Genomic DNA, 24,316 nt, shown 5'->3' with positions numbered 1-24,316 from the left:
ATAACGCGCGCACGCGCGCATGTGGGAGCATGTGTGCGCGCGCACTCAAGCATACGCACACACTTGCATAAATTCGAAAACAATCGACGATCAACGTTTTGATAAATAAAACAAATACCGAAAACTTTATTTGAACAGCTTCGGTTAAAATGATATTGAAATTTTCTCCGCACAGAAATTATACATGCACACGTTCCACTTTGTCGGTCACTCACTCAGGTACACCTTGTATACAAAAAGAGCCTCGCGCGCGCACACAACTAATAACTTATTAAAAATACACCGTTTCTTTCTCTACAATCAGACCTTTCTAAAAATTGCTTTCTCGTATTAGACAAAAAAATACTATCATTACGTTCTTAATCCCTAAAAATATGCATGTTAAATTATATTAATAATCGATCATTTTTTGTTAATATCTACTACATGATATAGATTTTCTTTCAATCATTATACATTATTTACAAGTAAATGTATCTAAAAAAAAAGATCGTCGAATATTAAAACTTCTCTATATATTAACTATTTCTTTCTTTCCGGCGCGTAGCAAAATCAATAGTGAATTTTCTTTTCTTTTTATTCATGCGTGCCTGTTTCAATAATTCGGTGCGGTATAATACATCGATAATGTTAACTAATTAAGCTGGAAAGAGAGAAATCACCGTAATACTTTTTTTCGTTTTGTAAATTTTTTAACAACGATCTCTTTTGATCGATTCGTTCAACGTTATTTCATATATAAGATTATTGTGATAAGGCCTCGGATATTTTCCTGCAGAACTATAAATTGCTTTCCGTGTAAAAAAAAAAAAGGTCATAAAAACAAAAAGACAATTGACAGTAAGCAAAGACAAAATCTTGTAACTAAAACTATTTGGAAGATTATTTAATTCTCGAGGCTTTGGTTTCATATCCGGTTAACTAAAATGAATCAACGAATGGACAATAAAAATTTGTTCGAAATGATTCATTATAAATACTGTAAACTAGCAGTTTTTGCGAAATTATTATTATAAAATGATTGTATACTATTAATGTTCATATTGTATCGTATCGATTCGGAATAACGAATTTTCCTTAAATAATCTTTACAGAGTCCTTATGTCACAGACAACTTCGATCGTAATTACTCGTTTCTTACATCTTTTCTGTTTAAATCGAGCGTATACACGTTGCATTTTTAATCACTACGATTTTCAATCGTAAAGCAATGTATTAATCACACCGTCGTCTTAATGTGTTTAATGTTTTCTGATTAAAAAATCGTAACAATTAAGGAAACAATATGCGCTCGCCTTTTGTCGTGAAAATCACGTAAGTTTGTCAAATGTGAAATATAAAGCTGGACTCGGCAAAATGTTGTCAATGATAGAATATAATAATAGACTATAATAACAAAAGCTTTCGAATTTTACAAAAATGTACACGTCAAATGATTCTTTAACACTAAAATTACGCTTCCGTTTTACTAATTTGAGCTTCAGATCTTTTACCGTACTCGTCGGGTTTCTCGCACTCTTTGTGTTTCGATTCTTCTTGTTGTTTAGTAATTTTCTCCGGTACTTGATGCATCATTTTTATTTGATTCTGTTCCTTATGCTGCTGTTCCGTAAGCTTTTCCGCCGGTGTTTCTTCATTTGTTTTATTGGCGAAACTTCCATTTGTCTGAGACATTGATTTCTCTTTTCTTTTATTTACACCGTCGCCACTTTCGTCGGATTGCTTCTTTTCTAAATTCTGCCCCTTCGAACTATACGAATTTACTTCTTCGCATCTCGCGGACGCTTTATCCAACTGTTCCTTGCTCTGATCGTATCCAGTTCCCGGTTGAGACGTTTCCGTTTTGGTTTTCGAAGCGGCCATTATTGCGTTCTTAACTTGTCCAACGTTCGACATCGAGGGAAACGCGATCGATTTCGAATTCCGTGTTATTTCTGTTGGCGTTTTAACTGTTTCCGAGTTACAAAAGTTCCCGGTCTTGGACAAATTGAACACGCTGAGACCTTCTTGCGACGCGTTCTCCAGAAGAAGCAAGTTACTAGCTTCGAGCGACGTTGTTCCGACTATTTGCGTCTCGGATTTGGTTATCCCGTAAGATGTAGGCGAGATTGCTGTTAAGGAGGTAGTTTTTGGTGACTTAGGCGTAGAGTAAGTGCTTGGTGGTATTCTCTGAACTGTCGGGGGTTGAGAAACTGGATTAAAGCCAGTAGTTTGTGGAATATAACTGGATCGCTGGTACAATTTATTAATCGAAGGAGGCAAACTACTGTGAAAGGCACTAGGAGATGGTATTCCGATCGGTGAACGTATCAACGGGTTTGGAAATCGCGGGGTGTCCGGGTACGGGGGTGGAAAATGAGGATAAATTAATCTGGGATTCATGTTGGGTGTCGGTGATGGTATAAAAGGACTTGTTGAAAGCATATTTACCGGAGAATTTTTTGGAGATATCGGCGAACCAGTGTTTCTGCAAATATCTCTCGAGAATGAGGAATTTGTATAGTTTCTAGCACTGGGAGAATACGGAGGTGGCGAGACAATGGGCGAATTGATTGTCGATACAATCGGAGATAGAGTTTTGGGATCTATCTTCATCATGCTTAAGTTCCCATTTTTCGAACTGGTAGGGGTGTTCGAGATCGTCGTCGGTGCCATTGTCGACTGTTCTTTTTCTTTACTCTCGTTGCCAATACCATAGAGCGGTTTCACGCCGGACGCGGGGTTACCTAAATATCTCGGCATATTTCTCATCTTGAATATCTTGGCGGGCTTCGACTGTATCGATTTTCTCTCGGACAACGCGGTTTGATGCAACTGACTTTGCGTCTCTTTGTTCTGATTTTTAACCGCCACGTAATTGTTTTTAGAAAGCGTGGGATTCCAGCATCTCGGAGGATCGCGGAGGGTCTTGTAACCTACCGCTTGGCTCTGTTTTTTAGATATAGAAGAAGGAACTTTTTGTATCGAATGCGACGTTGCCGTTGGAGAAGTGGATACCAGCGAGGTAGCTCTAAGGCTATCCTTAACGTTCGAATAAACACTCTTGCTTTCCGTTGTGATCGCATTGCTGCCAGGAGCGTAAACGGGCACGTTTGAAATATTCGTATGGTGCTGTTGTTGTTTATTAGCGGAATCAACCGCGATCGATAACGAGGTGCATTTTCTCCCAATTTTTAACAAATCTGGAATGTCGCATTTACTTCTTACTTCTATTTTGTTCTTCTCTTTGGAATTTTCCCCAATTTTAGCACAGATGTCGTTTATTTTCGAACCGGAAGCTCCGATTTTCGCACAAATGTCGTTTAAATTCGAACCTTTCGTGATCAATTCGTTTTTACGAATCGTCGGCTTCATCAATGATATCGGAATAGCGTCCGGGCAGGGTGGCACAGAATATGCGGCAGTTACTTCCATGTTTGTTCTTAACGGCGACTCTCTCGAAGTGTTTATCCCTGAGTTCAGGTAACTGTTCTTTAAAGAAGAAGAGATGCTCATCGGTGGCATAATAAATGCTGTAGGATTGTCCGGTACCGTGGATATGGTTACAGTATTTTCTGGAGCGGTGGCGGTGGATAATTTCTGCGTTGCCGATGTTGCTAAACTTTTAAGAGAATTCTTTAACATTGTACTATTCACTAAATCTTGAACCGTGTATGGGAATATAGGCGCAGTCTGACTTATCGCCGACGTGGACGTGGAGTTAATCCCGTTACCAACGCTTACAGTGAAATCAAGAGATGGAAGATTTTTATTTGCTAGCGTGTCGATCTGCGTGTACGGTGATTTTTGAAGAATTGTATTTGTTTGCTCACCGATTACTTGAGACGGCTCCGCGGATGTCTGATCCGATGAACACGGTTCCTTCTCCGATGCATTTTGCTCTTGGACCGAAGATCGTTGCTGGTCAATTGATTGCACATTTTTCACGCTGAATTTCGTCTCTCTGGACTTGCAACTAACGGTGGTGGTCAGATGCGTCGAAGCGACAGGCTCTGGAATTTCTTCCGACTCGGTCGTCGATTTCTGCGACATTATCCTCGTAGAGCAGGGAATTAATGATTTGTTTCCGCAACTATTTGATATGGCCTGTGTTTTCGAAGTATCAAAAGAGTTTTTTGGGTCCACAGATTTCGAGGCTTGGATCGTTTTCGTGTCGGTTTTCTTCGACAATTGCGGCGCAATTTTTTTATCTTTTATAGTTTTTTTTGACGAAGTACTACTACTATTTATCTGTCCAATTTTCGGCTGAAATTGTAACTTCACGCTTAGAGCATTAATTTTTGATCCCATATTTACAAGCTTAATTTCGTTTTTCGGGCACTGTTTGACAGACTCTCCGTTCTTTTCTGCGACAATAATACTATTATTATTTTTTGATGATTCCTTTTTATCTTTATCGTCGACGGCGTTGCCTATGGTTTCGCCCCCAGCCGTGCTTTGTGTTGTTTCGCGAAATTGCACATTAGTATATAAAGCTACTTTGTCTGCAACATTATTATTATCTAATTGATCTTTTGGTTCTTCCTCACTTTTAGACATCACAATATTATCTGCCTCTTTTGTTAAAATTTGTTTACCATCGGTTTGATTAGAGTTCTTATTATCATCAAGTTCGCTTAATTTAGGAGAAATATTACAATCGTCGACGATTTGTCTATTTAAATGATCATTTTTTTTAGTAATCTCGGATGTATTATTTTCACTAGCATTTTCCTTAATTATCAATGCATTTATTGTTTCAACGCTCGTTACGGGTTCATTTACTCTTGCGTTTTTCTTAAATTCTTGATCTGATATATCTGTAATACTCATTATACCGGTTTCAGAAATTTTTAATTGAACCTCTTTCCATTCCCTCTTTATAGGTTCTTCTTCTTTTGATTCGATAGGATCAATTCCAGCATAAAATAGAGATGTTTTGTAATTGACATTGTCTTCTGAAAGTTTTATTCGTTTAGGAGAAGATTCAAATATTCTGTAACTTAAATGCAATGGCACTTTCTGAAACAAATAGGGCAGAATGCTTGTAAAATTTGGATTTTTTTATTTTTTAATTAATCCCACAGAATAATCAAAAATTAGTGATATAAGGTCTAAGAGATTCTATCATTCGAAATAAGACGAAAATCAAGAACGATAAATTTACATCAGAGGCTTTCCTTTGAAGGAAAATGCATTCGAAAATTTGTAACAGTCTCAACTTATATTATTGGACAACTACAAATTCTGTTATTATATTAGAAGAATACTTTTAACAAAGACGGAGAATAAATATACGGGCTAGGATAATCAATAACAAAATTGTGGATCCTTACTTTCTACTAAACCCTCTAAACAGTAGTAGTACTTAAATTTTTTGTGCAACCAAGAACCTTTGTTAGATTAAACATGACAGCCTATACTAGAAATGTATGATACTTCCTAACCAGGCACTTTAAATGTCAGATCGGTCATAGTAAAACACTAGCTCGACCACCATGGTCACTGGACTCGACCTCTAGATTTTTATCTATAGGGGCACATAAAAAATGTAGCTTACTCTAGAAACATAACAAGCCCTTATCGATCAAAATTATCTTACCGTTTGAACAAATTAAAATGCAAAATATGATGCAAGGAGTTCAACATAATTTAATTTGCAGAATACGACTTTGTGCATGCGAAAATGATCGATATTTTGAACAACATTTCAATTAAAATAAACTGAAGAAGTAATAAACTAAATTCAACAAAAACTAAAATGTTTAATTATTAATATTCGCTAATTACATTCATTGTATACGTTTACATTAGACAGCGTCCAACATTGTGTCCTATACAAAAATAATCATAATTGTCGTCTATGGTGGAATCAATAACAACAGCCATCAGGTAGATGCACATGTACTAGACGGATTTTCGAATGCTTTTCTAACCAAAACTAGGTCTAATCTCGTAATTCTTGGCTTTCGTCTTATTTTAAGTCATAGGAATCCCCCTGATCTTATTTGTACCATTAATTTTGGATCACTCTGTATATCAGAATTTGTAATATTTACCCGCCTCCAATGATAAATATACATCACATCCATCAATGTATAATTACTGCACAGAGGTTCTTCCTTATACATTACATCTACCCTGTGTGCATCGGTTAGTCCATACTTAGCTCGTATAAGCTTTTGTAGATGAAAAATCGTTACTGCAGCAGGGCAACGAAGATACCGTTTCAAAAAAGGTTTTACAGCAATTTCCTTAACGTCTCTAGATGGTCTAAAATACTCCAACGATAAACTCAGAGATTCGTCCGGTGAATATATATGCGATTCAATTGGTTCCCCTCTTGCTTCCGGAGATGTTGTTTGTGTACATGTTTCAGGATGTTTGAAATAAAACTCCCTTCGACATCGCATCTCGTCTGTAGATGTAAAACAGTTCGTTCAATTATCTACACTTCATGTTTCTCTGGCTGATTATAGAACTTACTTTGATAACATCCAGGTACCAGTTTATACACAATGTCCTGCAAAGTGTGATCTGGACGAATATTGAGTAGTGGCTTACTTTTGTGCACTTGTACCTCGCATATCGGGCAATACTTATTGTTCTTCAGATACTTGACAATACAGCTCCTGCAAACTGCAATACAATGTTAATTGCCAGTTACACGAAAATGCTTGAATCGTTGTTCAATTCTTTTGCGACAATGAAATTTAATCATTCACGATAAACAAAAGGCTTAAGGAAACATAAAAAATATACACGTACATGAATGCAAGCACTCTATAATGGTAGTGGCATCGATAAAGTATCCACCACATAATTTGCATGTCAGTTGATCATTAAGTTTTGACAATCTTAGGCGATGCCCTCCACTCTGACCCGACATTCTATCAAAAGAAAATTAATCGTTATACGCTCATCTATTTGTTATTTGATCATAACTATCACAGTCGAGTCCAACAATATGACAGATTAATAATATTACACGTTTGGGGGGCCCATTGTTACTAAAATAAAATGATATTGTCAAATGCTATCGAATAAATTTTACGTTGAATAGATTAACACTAAAATAAATACAAATGTCACGATCGTGGCGAAACTAGCAAACTTACGTGGCGAACGACGCGAAAACTGTTAGTTTTATTTAGTAATCGCCATTTGATAAAAAGTCAGGAAAGTTGGGTCGGAACTCTAGGCGAGATTTCACGAATCCTCATAACGAGAACATTTATTGAAATAAAGGAGCTGACTCAAATCCGTCGTAAACAATTTCTTCTTCAGGCACAGAATGTTGTCGGATTCGACGACTTTTCCAAATTTGAGTCAATTAGTTCATTGTAAAATAGGCCACGGTGCCAGGAAAAACTGCGAGGACGACAGCAAAACAAAATGGTGGATAAACAATCATCTCAATGACGTTTCCAAAAACATGGGTTTCATTCGAAATGTTCTCGGTCGCTGTATCTTACGAGAATGCGCTGAAAAATCAGACAAATATTTTTAATGCAGAAAATAATGACGAATTTTATTTACAACAGAAAATATATCGAATGGTACAATTATTAACGATTGTTATTTTCGACGGACGAGCGATATCATTTATCGATATCACTACTTAACTACATCGTTAAATTCAGAGATGGCACTATTATTGTAAATTTTGTGCAGTACGTACAACGACACGCAGAGCATTTCATTCTCATATGACGTCGTCCATGATTAATTACAATTCAAATTATACCGCCAAAATAATGGCTCGAAAAAACTAATAAATTTATTTGCAATTTAAACTTTCTTATTTTTCTGTTCATTTTTCTCTAGAAACTGTTGCTGTCATTCTAAAACTATTATATATTATAAATGTAAAGTTACATAATTAAACTCAAAAAAATTGAACTTAAAAATGAGAAAAATATGCCCTTATAATCAAATACTTTTATTTAAAAAAAGATTACGAACTTACTATTTCCAGGATTTGTTTTCGACCATCATTATTCAGTCACAATGAAGTATTTCATATTTCAAAAATCATTTAAGTACCGTAAATTTGAAAAAATTCGGTGAAAATAAATCTTTCAACTGTGTGATTTGACGTGAAATCGCTCCAATGCGAATTCGCTGAAGGACCAGAAGGTTACGCCTAGTTACTCAGAGGGCGTTGACTCGTTAGGGATTTGTCCTAACGGGTCGCCATAGTAGAGGGTAGTAATATTGGCAAAGCAAGAGGCCTCACTTCGCACTTCACGCTTCACAGGCAGTGACTGCCCGGCAGTTCGCACAGATCGTCAGAGACAGTAAAATATATTTGATTACACCGTATGACAAAAACGCATCATTTCCCCTATACCATTTAACCCCACAGAAGCGACACTTTCCAATTTTTATTGTGACATTGTTACATTTATACAATAGAAATCAAATGTGTCGATCAAGGTGTCAGTGCACCTTATTATGCTAAATCTGGCCATTCTGGTCGGCTCGTCGACGAGTACAAAGGGAAGTTTAATGTCGCGGCCTAGAACAAATCGTACGATAATTGCAGGACAATTTAAAGGAACGCTGGTGTTGTATTCCCGGTCACGTATCACAGATATTAATTGCGTCACATCTGGAAACATTGTTCCGTGACTCTCCCCTCTCATGATACAAACTATTATTCCAGGGTGGACACCCAAAATGTAATTTGATTTTACTTTAACTGACATTCAAATCAATTAAGATTGCATGATCAAGACACACTTAAATATCTGGAAGAAAATTTTTTTTCTGTTTTGTCAGCAAGATTAAAAGCGATCGCCCATTATTCGTAAGAAAATTTGCATACGTATGTAACTAAATGAAGAATATTACCGATTGAAAAATATCTCCTACACATATTCTGAATTAAATTTAAAAACTCGTTTGTATTCTATTGTTTGTATTCTATACATATTTCCTTAATTTTTGTATTTATTTATAAAATATACTATTATATACTATTTATGTATATTATAACGGAGGTATTAAATTAGAATGTGTATGAATACAATATTGAAATGCGACAAATTTTTATAAACTAGTGGTGTATAGTTAATTTGATATTAATTTTTTTTGAGGTTATGTATGATTTGTATATATCCAAAATTGAATATAGACTTTCTATTTTAGGTTTTTAAAAGTTTCATTTATATTACAATGAGTATATATAGTGATATTGACAAAGTTACACAAATACCTTACATAAATGTAAATTCATTGTTTATATGTCAAGGACAATTAAATTCATCCAACCGAAAATTGATTAAATCCAAACCTCCACGAAATAAAAATGTTAGTAATTACATTGGATTTCTGAATGTTCTTGTATCTATGACTAATCAATTTGACAAATAATTTGAAAATCATACATTTACAGTTATATGATTTTGATAACGTGCCTGATATGGATAATCAAACGTACACTGACGAACATCCAGAAGTAAATGAAAATGAGATTATATCTGCTATTAAAGAGGTAAAAGTAATGTATAAACTTAACAATTACTGTAAAAGGTACTTATAAAAAAGTAATTTCAATTTACAGTTCAGTGATACCGATTATACGAATGAAATGATTGAAAAAAATTTGAAGGCAAAACAAAGTGCAGCTAGTTTAAATTCCAAGGAAACCTATGCAGATAACAGTTTCCTTTTTGTTAAAACCGATTGCAATAGTAGTAATGTAAATGTAGAAGCTAACGATAAGACATCTATGTCAGTGATTGAACTTGATGGACAGGAATATATTGAAACCGAGGCAAACATTTTAAAAAGATGCAAACTTAATAAAAATGCAGCATTTATAGGACTACTAAAAACTAACAAAATATCACTAAGTGATTTACAAGTACCAAACGATTCTAATTATACGAAACATAATAGCGACACAAGCGCACAGGTGAGTATAAATTGTGTCAAATTATATGAATACTATAAATACAAAGTCAAACAAATAAATTAAAATAAAAAAAAAATTTATATTGCATACAATAGAATGAAAGTGTTTCTACAACAAGTGATTTAACTGAAGGAAAGTATAATATGAAACTAGTTCAGTGCCCAGAAGATCCAGAAGTTTTTGTACAACCTTTACAAGCATATGGACACTTAGATGAGAATAAATATAAAGACATAAATTTTTCAGTTCCACACTTAGGCAAAAAAAAGATAGTCACGCCGAGACAGTATTATGTTTCATTGGATGAGTCTAGTCTTGACTTTGTCAGAAGAGATGTAAAAAAAAAAACATAACTAATACAGATAAATATAAGATTATGTTTTTTCAGGTACGATCATGGTTGTTTTTAATAAAGATAAGTATTTCAATTGGTAATTATTGATTTTATTGTGCATAAATTTCTTTGAAATATTAAATTTAAAAAAAAATCGTATTCCGAGAGGTACGCAAAGTTCATTTTTAATGTTATAATGTTTTGAGCGAATGTAACAAGTTATTAAAATAAGAAAAATATGTGTGTGGCGTTACACTCGCTATGTTAGATCTTTTTAAAAAGAATGAAATAAATTATTTCGTATGCACATAGTAAAAGTATACAAATATTAAATACAAATATATTAGACTCATAATTGTAACAGATTGTTTTGACCTATTTTTATATAAAAATTGTGTAATCCATTAATTTTCCACTACTAAAATGTAATAATGTATTTTAAAAATAATACCTCATTTTTAAATATACACGTTTTAAAATACTTAGGTTCGTTCAAAAGTTGATTTTGTTGCAGTCTTACAGCCCTAAAACAGACTTTGTGTAGCTGGATTGTACATTTATACCATATTACTACCGAATTACATGTTTCCTTAAATTATTCTATTATTTCTTTGTTATTCGAAATAATTTTTGCCCAACACTGGTACTTGTGTATTAAATAGTTTTCACGAATAAATAATATTAAATTTCTATTATTTCCACCATCATTATACCCCTTATTATTAAAATTGTTATATTCAAAATCAGGAACTGGATGAGCTGTATACCCATCACTTTCTGTATCAGTTGATTTAACAATTCCTTCAGTTATAGGACCAATTAAATAGTTTTATTATTACAACTTTAGATATAAAAAATTACTTGTATTTTCTTGATTTATTTTTGTTACAATTATTCTCTTATTATTATCATTACCAGTATCAACAGGAATTATTACTATATTATTAACCGATTAAAATTTAAATACATCATTCTATGGTATAAATAGGATATAAAATTTGTACACGTTGTATTATCACAAAATCGAACAGTAATTAATAAAAAACTATATATAAATTCTTATAAATTTCTTACACCTTGTTATACAGAAAGCCTCTTTTTAAAAATAAAAATTAATGTATGTTACGATATGCACAAATAAGCGAGCAAAAATAACAATCAAATGGTACAACATCTACTGATGATTTTACATTACTAGTTATGCTATGAAAACGACACCATCGGAATTGTCTTACATACGACTTAAAACAAGGATTACCACAAATACAATACTTTGCCTCGTTTAAATACTTTACCAACACACCTGGGATTTGACTTGCATCATACGGACATCTATAAAAATATAAAAATACATTTCAATGGTTTTCTTCATTTATATTCTTCAATATGATTAAAAACAAGTAGACGGTTAAAGGTGTCTTCTACTAATCTGGATAAAAACACGAAAACATTCTACTAAACGAATTCCGTCCTCTTCTTAAAAATGGTTTCAATCCTTTCATTACTACTCATTTTATTTCAAGCCATCGAATCTAATTTATCCAATTTTTACCATGAATACTCACCATGCATATTACTAACCTTGTTTTAAGAAATACTCGGGCTGCGCATTCAACCAAACTAGGTACATCAATAGTACTCGAATTAGAATTTAACCCAAAATAATCGAATTTATTCTCAGAGATATCCAACGAAATGAGCAGTTGGTTCCTCATACTTCCAGGCATACATTTTAAATTATTGTTAGCTACATCCAAATGTTGCAAATGTGGTAACCTTCCGATACTTTGTGGTAAATAAAATAACATATTTTTGCTAGCCTTCAAATCAACGAGAGCACAAAGTTTCCCAATACGTTCCGGTAACATTCTTAACTGCGTATAAAATATAAAACGTTACGATAATTAAAATTCACTTTGTTGGTAATGTTATGTTTACGAAATTCAAAATTAACATACAAAATTATTGCTTATATCTAAGAATTTTATAGTCTGGTTTATAGTAACTTCATCTAGCCATATCCAGTTCTTATCTTCATTTAGTTGATTTTGTGATACATTTAGTTCCTGCAGACGCAAGGAACCTAATTCTTTCGGCAAAGATGAAATTTGATTATTGGACAAGTTTAATATTCTCAAGCTTTGGAGTTTTAAAACTTGTCTGTCGAATGACGTTCTATTTAATCCTATTAAATGCAGTTCTTCTGTAGTCCTTGGAAAACCTTCTAAGACTGGGTATTGAGAAGGTTTATTAATCACAACTTTAATCTTTGGAACAGAAGATTGGATAGAAGAACCTCTTCTTTCTTTATTCGAAGACGAATTAAAAATAGTTATAAACGATGGTTTCAAAGTTTTTGATTGTTGTAACGAGCAAATAAAATATTTCAATTGAATTCGATCAGATTTAATAATTAAATCATGAGATGGTTCTGTCAGGCGAATCGTGGCCTTTCCTTCATTAATGAATCTTGTGAATATTTTATTTATGTTATCATCGATCTAAAACAAATTACATATGAATTACTTAAAATGTATCTATAGACACGTTTGAATCTTTGTTATTACTTTGTTTAAATGCTTACTTTGTATGTAGTAGTTTGTTCGCTATGTAACGTTTGCAAAAATAAACATAATTCGTTACTGTCTGCTGTCTGTTTCCCAAGTATTAAAATTGAACGTTGTGATTTCCTTAACATCACATTTGTCGAAGACAGTCTGTTATTTATTGCCACGTTACAATACAGTTTCATTTTGAATGAGTTTCTTTTAAATATAGAAAAATAAATTTTTACCGCGTAAAGTAATAATACTTCACGATACAAAGTCGACTTAACACATAAATTATACCCGGATTTACTTTACATTAATACACAAGCGGCAGCCTGTTGCAAACTGTTGCGGCGATGTTGCCGACTTTTTGGCTACCTCTTAGGCCGGGGACACACCGAGCGTCGAAGCGACGTACGTTTCTATGTTCTTCCTTGTCTTGCAACTGAAAAGACATAGGAACACCGATCTTGTCTGTCTTCGTTGTACCATATTTTTTGAACGGATTTAAAAGGCAAAATATGGAGGAAAAGCAGCACAGCGTTAGATTTGAAAGATATGATACCAACTGTAAAGCATGGTGACAGATTCGTCATAATATACTGTTATGGAACGATGGGTATATTTAGATATACTTAAAACCCACTTGAAAAAATGATACGGAAAAATTAGTACCGGGAAACAACTGAATTTTTTAACAAGAACAAGATCCTAAGTATACACCTAATGTTATACTGTACAATGTCCCAAAACAACTTTTTTCACCATTTTAAAAAGAAAGATATTAGATTCAATTGATTTGAATAACCCGCTTACTTAGTAACTAATTTAAAGAGACAAGGTTAAGAATTTGAAGGGTGTCGTTCAGGGTAACATTGTTTTATGGATTTACTTGGTGCCGAAATATAAATTATTAAATAAGTTTACTCTTCTTAATTTCCACTCCCCATACGTATTACACATTTCTCCCCGATATAGTATTTATTTGTAATTCTGTTTGCGTTTATGGAATCGTAAATTTGGTAACACTGTTCAAGGGCGCGAATTGTAGATTGTTGACATGAGAATAATAAAAGATTTTTTGAAAAAGTAACGGGTATAGATGTGAATTTATTTATAATATTTGAACTTTATAAGTTTGTAAAATACTCTGTACTAAAGGTACTCTGTCTTCATATAGTTATTTACCAATTCGACGTAATATTTCGGATATATTTATTAATTGAATATATGTATGTATTATGTGTAAACTATTATCGTGTACTAAATTAATAATTGTGTTTTGTAAAATTAATTAAAATAACGTTTGAGAAATATTTATTTAGTAATTGTTATTGTAAGAGCTAAGAGTTAAAAAAGTTTTTAATAACTCGGATTTATTAAAGTATCGAATTATAACATTAGAATGAAACCTGGAAGCTCAAAGTCCAACAAATATGGACCGTCTATAATTGACATGTTTTCTAAACAATTTGCTAAAAGGAAACAGGAAAACTTTGATGTTACTAATGAACAATTGCAAGATAATAAAGTAGATGAGAATACCTTGGTAATAAGCGAAGCTAATAAAGAAAACCATAATTTACAAGCGAAGGAAGAATGCTTTGATGAACATCTTAATAAAAGAATAAAAACTGAAAATGATAAGGTTGTACCAAAATTTCAAGTTACAAAAACAAATACTTTCCCTAAAAAATGTGAATACTGTCGTCAAAAATTGAACGATGAAATGAAACTTTATCCGGGTCACCCAAATGGCGCTGTAGAAGAAGAGATTGCTTTAATCGATCCAAAATTATGCTTATTTAGCGGAAGCGAATCATTTATACATGAAAGTGATCAACTGCCGCAAAATAAATTAACTTACTTTAGGTAAAACTTTTCTTATTTTTATTCATTTTTTTTTTGTATTTACTTTCTTATAAATTTGTATCAGATATCAGCAAAAATTTGTTCTGATTTATACTAAAACCTTTGAACAATTGCAAGTTCTTTATTGTAATATAATTTTATTTGACAAAACAGTTGTTGCTTAATGCTACAAGCTTTTACACCATGGTGATGTAGAAATATCTTTTGCAAAAAATTAAGTAAAGGAAGACTGTGGTAAAACTTTCTATTCTTTGTCCTTTTTTTTACTGAGAAATTATTCGCACAATTCTTCATCCCTCAAGACAAATGGTATCTTGAAAATGACTTGTTTTTTACCATTTTATCATGTCTTTAAATTGTTTGAATTGCTTTTGTGCTTTCCTTTCATTCATCAAATCTCCCCCACAAATGTTACAAGTTGGTCTTGCTGCAGACTAAATTACCAAGTTTAAATTCGTGAAGCGAAAAGTCATTATTGGTGTATTCGAGAATGCAACATCGAAGAAACTGAAAAATAGGAAATCAATTTAAAAACTAGGTAGTCTAAACTTTCCAACAATACCAATATTGTCACGCTGTTCCTTATAGATAATAGGAAAAAGTCATTACGAATTCAACTCTGATAGAAAGCTACGCAAACTTTATTCTGTACCTAATATAATTTGTGATTTATACATAATTGTTTTTTTTATCCATTTTAGCGTTTATGATAAAAATGGTCATTTGTGTTCTTTCGATACTGGGCTTATAGAAAAAAATGTAAAATTATATTTTTCCGGATATATGAAGGCTATTTATGAAGAAGATACATCACCCGATGGCGGAGTACCAGCAAAAGATATAGGTCCAATAAACGAGTGGTTCGTGTCTGGCTTCGATGGGGGTGAAATGGCTCTTGTAGGTTTTAGTACAGCATTTGCTGAATATATTCTAATGGAACCATCGGATGCGTATATTCCTTTCTTTGATCTGATTAAAGGCAAAATATACATGAGTAAATTGGTCATCGAATTTCTCTTGGATGAGATTAGTCCTACTTACGAAGATTTACTCAATAAGCTTCAAGTAATTAAAATGTGTTTCTAAAGGTGTTTCTATAAATATATTTTGTTATATATTAAAATTATGCAACTCTTGCAGACGATAGTCCCACCTAAAGGGATAGCAAAATTCACCGAAGATTCTTTGCTAAGACATGCACAGTTCATATGTGATCAAGTATTGTCATTTGATAATTCCGCTGACTCCGATGAGGTACCTCTTATTACAAATCCTTGCATGCGAGCATTGGCTAGTCTTGCTGGTGTCACGTTGGGAAAAAGATTAGCAATTCGTCGAACACGTCAAGAACAAAAAATTAAAAAACCTACTTGGACAAAAGCAACTACCACGCGATTAGTTAATGATATGTTTGAAAATATTTTTGCTGATCAATTGATTAAACACGATGATAAAATAAAAATGGTAAATACTTATACTTATGATTTCTTTATTTATTTCTTTACGTCTAATGTTTGAATCTGTTATATTAAAGGGGCCGAAAAGACAGAGGTGTGGAGTGTGCGAGAATTGTCAACAGCCAGATTGTGGTTTTTGTAATGCTTGTAAAGATATGATAAAATATGGAGGAACTGGGAGGAGCAAGCAAGCCTGTATTAGAAGAAGATGCCCAAACATGACTATTCAAGTATAAATACAAGGAGAGGTCCCGAGGCCTGACGCTCACTTTTTGATGAAATTTTGCTCAATGATAATTATGTAGCTTCATATCTATTATTGAGTGAAATCTCATCAAAAAGTGAGCGTCAGGCCTCGGTCTATCATTTGATTGATTGTAATTATTAAATTTAATTATAGAACATATTTGGTTTCTCATTTAGGAAGCAGATGATTCTGATCCTGAAAATGAAGAACGTTACGAAACTCTGATTGAAAATAAAAAAATTGAAATAAAAGAAAACTGGAAAAAAGTTTTTCAAGAACTTAAGAAAGATATTACATGGGTAAAGGATCAAATTACTGTCGATAATCAAAAAATTTTTTACAAATCTGTTATAGTGAACAATGAAGAAATACAAGTAAATGATTATGTACTCGTCGCGTCAAGATATTCAGCGACTCCATCGCATGTTGCTAAAGTTATTTACATGTGGGAAACTAAAAGCGGTATGAAGCAGTTTCATGCAAATTGGTTTCACCGGGGTAATGACACTATCCTTGGGGAAACGTCAGATCCTAAAGAATTATTTTTGAGCGACGACTGCGATGATGTACCGATCACATGTATTAGTTCAAAATGTACTGTTATCTTTAAAAAAATACCGGATAATTGGGCTGATTTAGGTAATCATCCAATGGCACAGAGTTTCATATAAACATAGAAAAAAATAGTACTTTACCACTAATTTTTAATACGCTACAGGTAATATGGAGTCAAGCTTCGAAGATGAGATAAATGATATAGATCATAAAACATTTTTTTACCAAAAACGCTATATACCTGAAACAGCTAGATTTGAAGACCCACCATCCGATTTAAAATGTGTTAAAAAAGAAAATAGTTATCGATTTTGTCCTACTTGTGCTCGTTTAAGAGCATGGGAACAATTTAATACACCGAAGGTATGTAAAATTAATACATTCGCTATTACAAAATTATATCGAATGAAAGATCCTTTGTTTCATAATTGTGGATTTAATAGCAGTTTTAACACCTGCACGTTCTAATAAAACAAGTACAAGTACTTGGAAGTTTAATTACAAAATTAAAATAAATAAATCAGTAATTTGTTTATCATGGAATTGTTAAATAAAGTAATAGCAAAAGTACTTGTTAGTAATAATATATATAGAGTATATATATATGAATATATATATATTTCTATTGTAAGGTATTCGAACGAATAGAAGAAAAGAGTAGCAAAGAAGTTATTTATCGAATAGTAAAATACAAGGGCGAAGAGTATAGCGTTGGCACAACCGTATTCTTACAACCAGAAGTTTTCAAATTCAAATATGAAACTACACATCAAGATGTATTCAGTCTGAAAAAGAAAAACGTAGACGAGGATATGTACCCCGAGTTTTATAGAAAATCTTCTGACCATATAAAGGGTTCAAATTTGGATACCCCCAAACCTTTTTGCATAGGATATATAAATTTAATATATGCTAATACAGACGATATGCTAGTTTCACCTTCTGACATTAATATCAAAGTAAATAAATTATATAGACCAGAAAATACACATAGAGAACCTACGTTAATGGAACAATCCGATTTAAATATGGTTTATTGGAGCGACGAAAGTATGTTATGTTTTTATCATATATCAGATTCCGAGAAAAGCTCGTGCGGATTTATATTACAAACTTCGAACAATCATAATTTTTTGCAATGTAATTTTATTCGACAAAATAATTTCTACTTAATGCTACAGTCATACAGTTCATTTTGGAAAAATTTGTCCACCTACTCGAATTTTTTTCTCGAAAGTGCGTAGGATTTCGTTGGTGTCTCTATTCACCAAAAATGATCGTAATTGACCCCCGCAACCGATAATAATTTTTCCAAAATGATTTCAAACTTTTTAATTTTGGCTTTGTTATTAACTCCGATAGAAAATCGCACGAACTTTTCCCGGTACCTAATAATTACTAACAATATAGATATGCATATAAACGTATTTAAATATAAATCATAATTACTTAAAAAATATGTAACATTGCGAAATATTATTTTATAGTATGCAGAGTAAAATTCATGGACGTTGTTGGTAAATGCTATCTTGTTTATTCGGAGAATTTATGTCAATCTGTCGACGAATGGACCGTTGCCGGGCCAAATCGATTTTATTTTAACGAAGCTTACAATGAACAAGAAAAAACGTTTTACGAACCACCGGATTGTGCTATTAGTATTGGTAAATGCGGCAAAGGTAAACATAATTCGAAACTTAAAAGCAAAAACGCGGAAGAAACGAAAAGAAAAGCATTGATCAATAATCCTATTGAACACAAAACGCTATCAAGAAAATTGAAAACATTGGATGTGTTTGCTGGTTGTGGTGGTATGTATCTTGTTATTAAACGTTTAAGAATTTCACATCTTTATAGTTACTTGGAAATCAATTATTTACCACAATTATATTACAGGGTTGTCCGAAGGTTTCCATCGGGCTGGTATTTCTGAAAATTGTTGGGCCATTGAAAAAGAAGAACCAGCTGCTAATGCATACCGATTAAACAATTCGAATGCAACAGTATTTACAGAAGATTGTAACATATTGTTAAAGAAAGTAATGGATGTTAGTGTAATTTAAATTTTATTTCATGATGCTATCTTCCTTTTACTATAATACACAGAGTCCCGTTTGTGAGACCCACTTCAAAGATGGATTCTACACACAATAATCAAAGTTTATATAAACATAAGTCGTATTCGACTTTGTTATCGAGTTATGGCGAGTTCTACGTTGGAATAATACAAGTCTTTTGCAAAATTCAAATAATAAATGGACATGGAGAGGGAAGGACAAAACAGTCATTGTAAAAATATCTCTATGTTTGTGATCAGATGCAAAGAGGTCATTTCGAACATCCGTTGTGAATTCATGCAGATACAGCATGTTAAAGAAGAAACTCGTCGTAACTCGAAAACAAGGTTGACCAGGGCGTAAGTTTATATAAACTTTTTTTGCTGTCCGTTTCATCCCTGAAGCGAGTCCTACATATTACGGGAAACTCTGTATAATAGATACGATGCATATTTTAGGGTGAAATAACGAACGAGTTCGGTCAGAAACTTCCTCAAAAAGGACAAGTAGAAATGCTTTGCGGTGGGCCACCGTGCCAAGGTTTCAGCGGCATGAATCGTTTCAATTCGCGACAATATTCTTTATTCAAAAGCTCTCTCATCGTGTCCTACTTATCGTATTGTGATTTCTATAGGCCCAAATTTTTTGTTATGGAAAATGTTCGGAACTTTGTATCTTTTAAAAAGAGCATGGTTTTAAAGTTAACGTTGAGATGCCTGATTCGCATGGGCTATCAATGCACGTTCGGTATTCTTCAAGCTGGAAATTATGGTATACCTCAAACAAGACGAAGGTTTGTTTTTTTTCACAGTAAACTTGTGATTTCTATCCTTTATGACGAAGCTTATATATCTGTTTTACAGTTGTTGAAATTTTATTTTGCTATGTTACATAGAATGATACTTTTGGCTGCTGCACCTGGACAACAACTACCAAAATATCCAGAACCCACCCATGTATTTAGTAAACGTGTATGCCAATTGAGCGTATTAGTCGATAATAGAAAGGTAAATAATGCATATCGCTATGTTTTAATGCGTACTCTGTGTACGTAAACACGTATTTTTTGAACGCTTCAAAATATATTCTGTCGTGATATATTATTTCAGTATAATTCAAATTGTACTTGGACAGAATCGGCACCATTTCGTACAATTAATGTGAAGGATGCGATGTCCGATTTACCAGAAATAAAAAATGGATGGAGCAAAGACGAAATGCCTTATAACAGCGAACCAATGTCACACTTTCAAAGAAACGTAATAACGTTTGATCAAAATATATCAATAAAGTTTAAAGAAATAATTGTGTTTTAAAGTATTTTTTTTTAGGTGAGAAAAAAGCAGTATCAACTTTTATTGAGAGATCATGTATGCAAAGAAATGGCGCCTCTTGTAGAAGCTAGAATGGCTCATATACCAATCGCACCTGGTTCAGATTGGCGCGATTTACCAAACATTGCTATAAGATTAAGCGATGGTACTTATTGTAACAAATTGTACGTAAACAACTAATTATCAAACATTTTAAAAGGATTAAGATTGTCGTAATGCATAGTTCCTTTGTTTTTCAAGGGAATACATTTATGACGATAAGAAAGCTGGGAGAAGTTCTACGGGAGCATATCGCGGTGTATGTAGCTGTTGCACTGGAAAATCGTGCGATTCCACGGACAGACAATTTAATACCCTAATTCCATGGTGTCTCCCACACACAGGCAATCGCCATAACCATTGGGCTGGTTTATACGGTAGAGTAGAATGGAATGGATTTTTTGGTACCACTATTACAAATCCTGAGCCTATGGGGAAACAGGTACAGACATTTTATTCTTTAACACGAGAGTAAATTATCGAAAAGAATATTTGTTTAATGGTGTATTTAATAAGGTGCAGAGGAAATTGTAGTACAACCGAAAATAATGTAATTCTTCATTGAAAAATAAGTTAAAAATATAGATTAGAATGTTTTGATGCGAGTTCATAAACACTAAATAAAATTACGTTTAGTTTGTGCATCGTTCGATGCCGTTTCATTTTTTCTTATGACAATTTTTTGTATCTTCAACCATTTTAGAGATATAGCTTTTGCCAGTTACGTGAGACATCCTGTATAATATATAATTCGCATTGAAATTGGAACTGATGTATCATTCAAAATTTGACTTGTTTTTTTAGGGTCGAGTATTACATCCAGTACAAACGCGAGTGGTAAGCGTACGCGAGTGTGCGAGATCACAGGGATTTTCAGACTCTTTTCGTTTTTACGGCACCATACTTGATAAGCATCGACAAATTGGAAACGCAGTTCCACCTCCACTCGCAGCGGCTATCGGATACGAGATACGGAAATGCATACAAAGTGAAAATATAACGACCGAGACCGACAGAGACGTAGAATCGAAAATTAATTGTTTGATATCCACTAGAGATGATACAATTTTGAGTGAAAATATTTAAAAATTTTTAGGTACATGCAAATAATGATATGCAAGTTCGTGTTCGAGTATCGAAAACAGACGAATACGCACATTATTTTTAATTTATGATTAGATTTAATCAAATTAGGCGCCCATTATTTATTTAAACATAATTATAATTGAAGGAGTATTTAATGTTAAGCGTTACACAATCTTACGAGCGAAGATATCTAAAAATAGTACAAAATACCTCGATTCTTTTTTGTTTAATATAAACTCTTATTTGGTGAAACACTGATTTAATTAATACTTTAAAACATCTTGAGAAGGTTTCATTCGAGTTTTAAACAAGTTTTATTTTCGATTATCATAATAATGATCAATTATGTAGCTGTAAAAATAACCCCTTTCGTTATTCTATTTTTCTGCCTTTTATTATATAGCCGATAAGTCATATAGATTAATTAGCAAATAATTATTTATTAAATTTCGATTATATTTATCCGTCGTACTTTTATAAATATCTAGTTACTTTGTACTTAACATTCCAATGTCGATTTTAATTCTTTTCTGAATAAAATTTATTGTTGTTAAAAAGAGTGGTCTTACGAAATACTACATCTCTAAAACGGTTATAGATACAAAAAAAATGCATCTAAAAACAACAAATACATCCATTTTTTAAATGGAACTCTATAATTTTGATTTGTCTATCCAATGCAGTATTTTAATTTCTATAAAGAAGTATTGAGGTATTTATACCTTATACCGAATACTTCCGGAGTTATAATATTTTAAAGTTTACTAACGCCGTGTGTTAAGAAAACATCTAATTTTCGTGTTAACCACGACCCAGAATGAAGAATGGAAAATTTGTAATATTTTTCAATGAGGAAAAGTTAAATCTATAGACGATCCTGATAAATTAAAACGCTATTGACATGATTTACGCAAAGTTGAAACCGTAGGCACGAGTAGAAGTTTAACGGTGTTGGCAGCATTTAGCTATAATTCTAAAACGCCAGTAGGTAAAATTTCTACGAGATTGAAAGCAGATAAATATATCAATCTTTTCGAAGGCATTCTGATTGTTTTATCGAAGAAAATCATGAAGACAATATTTTATTCTTCAGCAAAGTAACGCAGAAATACATAACCCTAAGAAGATTTAAGAATGGTTAAAAAAAAAATTTTCCATTTATGAAGAGAAGCCCTGACGTTTTCTTGATCTAAATATAATTGAAAATTCGTGGGATATTTTATCAAGTATAATACACAAAAATAGGTGTAATATAGCGACATTAAAGAGTTAGAGAATGCAATAATATATGAATCCGAAATCAGTAAGATTTAAGCCCAAAAAGGCTTAAAGATTGGCCTTCTAAACCAAAATACCCCTTAAATGCCGTCAAAATCACAACACAATACTATCTACATTCAAGTATTATTGTCCGAGAATGAAAAATTTTTAACAACATTGTAACGACAGATATTTATAACAATGGAAAATTTACGTGTGTAAAAGTATCGAGCTAAGTAATGATCTTATAAAAAGGAAATTCATGAATTGTTATTGCACAATAATTGAAGGTTGAGAAAAGTATGATTTCACAACGTTTAAATAGTATTCGATTATTTGGAGGTATTGGTGTTAAAAAACGATTCATTGGTATAATTAGAATTTGCACTGAGACACTGAAACTGGACTGTGGAAATTTGAAAGAAAATTCTGTTTAACAATGAATGCAAATTAGGTACTACAATGGCGTGGTGGTAAAGTACGAGGCTTCCACCCGGCGGGCCCAAGTTCGATTCCCCAATGAATGCAAAATTCAAGTTGTTTGAAATGGATGGAATACAGTAGGAACAAAGTACATATGTATAACTCTAGGTATCAAATTCCAACAATCAAACATGGGAAGAGGAAACGTTATGATATAGGTTGTATTCTTTGCCCAAAGGGGTGAATCTTTAGTTAAAGTAGAAGGTAAAAAGAGTATTTTATACAAATATATTAGAATAGAAGACGTAACCATATGCCAAATTAAGTTTTCCAATACAGCGTCCACTAACTGTGGCAACACAATCAACTGATCTAAATCTCTTTAAACACCCAAGAAATGAATCAGTACTTAAATTGGGTTAAGACCACAAAACATAATAGAAAAAAATGACCTGTTGTAGTTTTTAAAGAACGAATGGATAAAAATTTCAAATCAATCTATTAAACGTCTTATTGAAGTATTAAATATAACTATAATCTTGAAATATCAAACAATCTAAACTTTGTGCTTGTATTAAAAATCATTTATAATTTATGTTGATAAATAATCTTGGCCTGATACTTTTGCACGCGCCCAATTCCCGTATTAATAAATATGTATGTATATCATTACAACAAAGTCAAAAATTTATTATCTTCGTACACTGATACCTTATTATCAAACACTCTTTGTACAGTGAGTCACAGTCGAAATCATACAGCACGTATTAGAAAATGGTTCGTCTCGTAAAAAAATTTAGGGACAATTTTTAAAAACGAATCTAACGAGTATACATATAATGCTAATATGCCTATATTTATTATGTATTAATATAAACACAAATGAATGTTTCTAAGCATTACAAATATACTAAGATTTAATTCAATCAACTCAACAAAAACAAAAACAATTTTTTTAAATGTACGATTTTAGTTATGGGGCGTTCTCCAGACTGAATCCGAGTAACTTTGTTTTTCTGTGTACATAAAAACATTCATTTCTTTTTGTACTACTATATAATGAATATAAATATATTTTCAATGTATTATGTATGTATATCCATCGAATCCTTTTTTTAAAATTATCTCACAAGTTTTTTACGAGGCGAGACATTTTCTAACTTTTGGTGTACGATTTTGGCCGTGTCTCATTGTACAATATT

The 24,316-nt window shown here is 32.6% G+C and overlaps 4 protein-coding genes across 6 annotated transcripts; 2 read left to right on the top strand and 2 right to left on the bottom strand.

Moving 5' to 3' along the window:
- Positions 1 to 22: 22 nt before the first annotated feature.
- Positions 23 to 7,372, bottom strand: LOC122404488 (putative GPI-anchored protein pfl2). 2 transcript variants are annotated; one of them, XM_043408469.1, is made up of 6 exons: positions 7,098 to 7,372; positions 6,748 to 6,869; positions 6,466 to 6,618; positions 6,039 to 6,397; positions 3,813 to 5,001; positions 23 to 3,596 (listed from the first exon to the last, which is right to left on the bottom strand). In XM_043408469.1, exons 2-6 carry the CDS (start codon positions 6,866 to 6,868, stop codon positions 1,453 to 1,455), a joined length of 3,966 nt encoding a protein of 1,321 aa, XP_043264404.1. In that variant the 5' UTR covers position 6,869; positions 7,098 to 7,372; the 3' UTR covers positions 23 to 1,452. The 2 variants fall into 2 exon arrangements, with proteins under 2 accessions (XP_043264404.1, XP_043264401.1); XM_043408466.1 differs by having other exon boundaries at positions 23 to 5,001.
- Positions 7,373 to 8,245: 873 nt separating this feature from the next.
- LOC122404665 lies at positions 8,246 to 10,280 on the top strand. 2 transcript variants are annotated; one of them, XM_043408839.1, is made up of 6 exons: positions 8,246 to 8,663; positions 8,764 to 8,791; positions 9,133 to 9,294; positions 9,380 to 9,478; positions 9,548 to 9,901; positions 9,997 to 10,280. In XM_043408839.1, the coding sequence occupies exons 1-6, from the start codon at positions 8,626 to 8,628 to the stop codon at positions 10,252 to 10,254; spliced, it is 939 nt and encodes a 312-aa protein (XP_043264774.1). In that variant the 5' UTR covers positions 8,246 to 8,625; the 3' UTR covers positions 10,255 to 10,280. The 2 variants fall into 2 exon arrangements, with proteins under 2 accessions (XP_043264774.1, XP_043264775.1); XM_043408840.1 differs by lacking the exon at positions 9,133 to 9,294.
- A 1,024-nt stretch (positions 10,281 to 11,304) lies between these two features.
- Positions 11,305 to 13,965, bottom strand: LOC122404897 (leucine-rich repeat protein 1). Its single transcript, XM_043409240.1, has 4 exons — positions 12,820 to 13,965; positions 12,194 to 12,736; positions 11,817 to 12,109; positions 11,305 to 11,567 (listed from the first exon to the last, which is right to left on the bottom strand). The coding sequence occupies exons 1-4, from the start codon at positions 12,985 to 12,987 to the stop codon at positions 11,348 to 11,350; spliced, it is 1,224 nt and encodes a 407-aa protein (XP_043265175.1). The 5' UTR covers positions 12,988 to 13,965; the 3' UTR covers positions 11,305 to 11,347.
- Positions 13,966 to 14,189: 224 nt separating this feature from the next.
- Positions 14,190 to 23,951, top strand: LOC122404895 (DNA (cytosine-5)-methyltransferase PliMCI-like). Its single transcript, XM_043409238.1, has 15 exons — positions 14,190 to 14,656; positions 15,358 to 15,721; positions 15,797 to 16,120; positions 16,191 to 16,343; positions 16,537 to 16,999; positions 17,079 to 17,278; positions 17,548 to 17,965; positions 18,403 to 18,726; positions 18,812 to 18,963; positions 19,431 to 19,765; positions 19,868 to 19,979; positions 20,082 to 20,231; positions 20,304 to 20,470; positions 20,547 to 20,787; positions 21,150 to 23,951. Exons 1-15 carry the CDS (start codon positions 14,190 to 14,192, stop codon positions 21,429 to 21,431), a joined length of 4,152 nt encoding a protein of 1,383 aa, XP_043265173.1. The 3' UTR covers positions 21,432 to 23,951.
- Positions 23,952 to 24,316: the final 365 nt, after the last annotated feature.

Source organism: Colletes gigas, unplaced genomic scaffold, assembly GCF_013123115.1.
Source record: "Colletes gigas isolate AHSC1104 unplaced genomic scaffold, ASM1312311v1 Colletes_gigas_Sc00003, whole genome shotgun sequence".
NCBI lineage: Eukaryota > Metazoa > Arthropoda > Insecta > Hymenoptera > Colletidae > Colletes > Colletes gigas.
The sequence above is the reverse complement of the archived record's forward strand: the minus strand, read 5'-3'. Positions and strand labels throughout refer to the sequence as shown.

Coding starts and splice junctions, on each gene's coding strand:
- LOC122404488 (XM_043408466.1), bottom strand. CDS start 6,868: ATGTCGGGTCAGAGTGGAGGGCATCGCCTAAGATTGTCAAAACTTAAT. Junction 6,619..6,747: donor TATAGAGTGCTTGCATTCAT/GTACGTGTATAT, acceptor ATTGTATTGCAG/TTTGCAGGAGCTGTATTGTC. Junction 5,002..6,038: donor ATATTTATCATTGGAGGCGG/GTAAATATTACA, acceptor TATTTGTTTCAG/AAAGTGCCATTGCATTTAAG.
- LOC122404897 (XM_043409240.1), bottom strand. CDS start 12,987: ATGAAACTGTATTGTAACGTGGCAATAAATAACAGACTGTCTTCGACA. Junction 12,737..12,819: donor AACAAACTACTACATACAAA/GTAAGCATTTAA, acceptor AATTTGTTTTAG/ATCGATGATAACATAAATAA. Junction 12,110..12,193: donor TAGATATAAGCAATAATTTT/GTATGTTAATTT, acceptor TTTTATACGCAG/TTAAGAATGTTACCGGAACG.
- LOC122404895 (XM_043409238.1), top strand. CDS start 14,190: ATGAAACCTGGAAGCTCAAAGTCCAACAAATATGGACCGTCTATAATT. Junction 14,657..15,357: donor AATAAATTAACTTACTTTAG/GTAAAACTTTTC, acceptor TATCCATTTTAG/CGTTTATGATAAAAATGGTC. Junction 15,722..15,796: donor ATTTACTCAATAAGCTTCAA/GTAATTAAAATG, acceptor CAACTCTTGCAG/ACGATAGTCCCACCTAAAGG.
- LOC122404665 (XM_043408839.1), top strand. CDS start 8,626: ATGATACAAACTATTATTCCAGGGTGGACACCCAAAAT. Junction 8,792..9,132: donor AAAGCGATCGCCCATTATTC/GTAAGAAAATTT, acceptor TTTCTATTTTAG/GTTTTTAAAAGTTTCATTTA. Junction 9,479..9,547: donor TTATATCTGCTATTAAAGAG/GTAAAAGTAATG, acceptor TTCAATTTACAG/TTCAGTGATACCGATTATAC.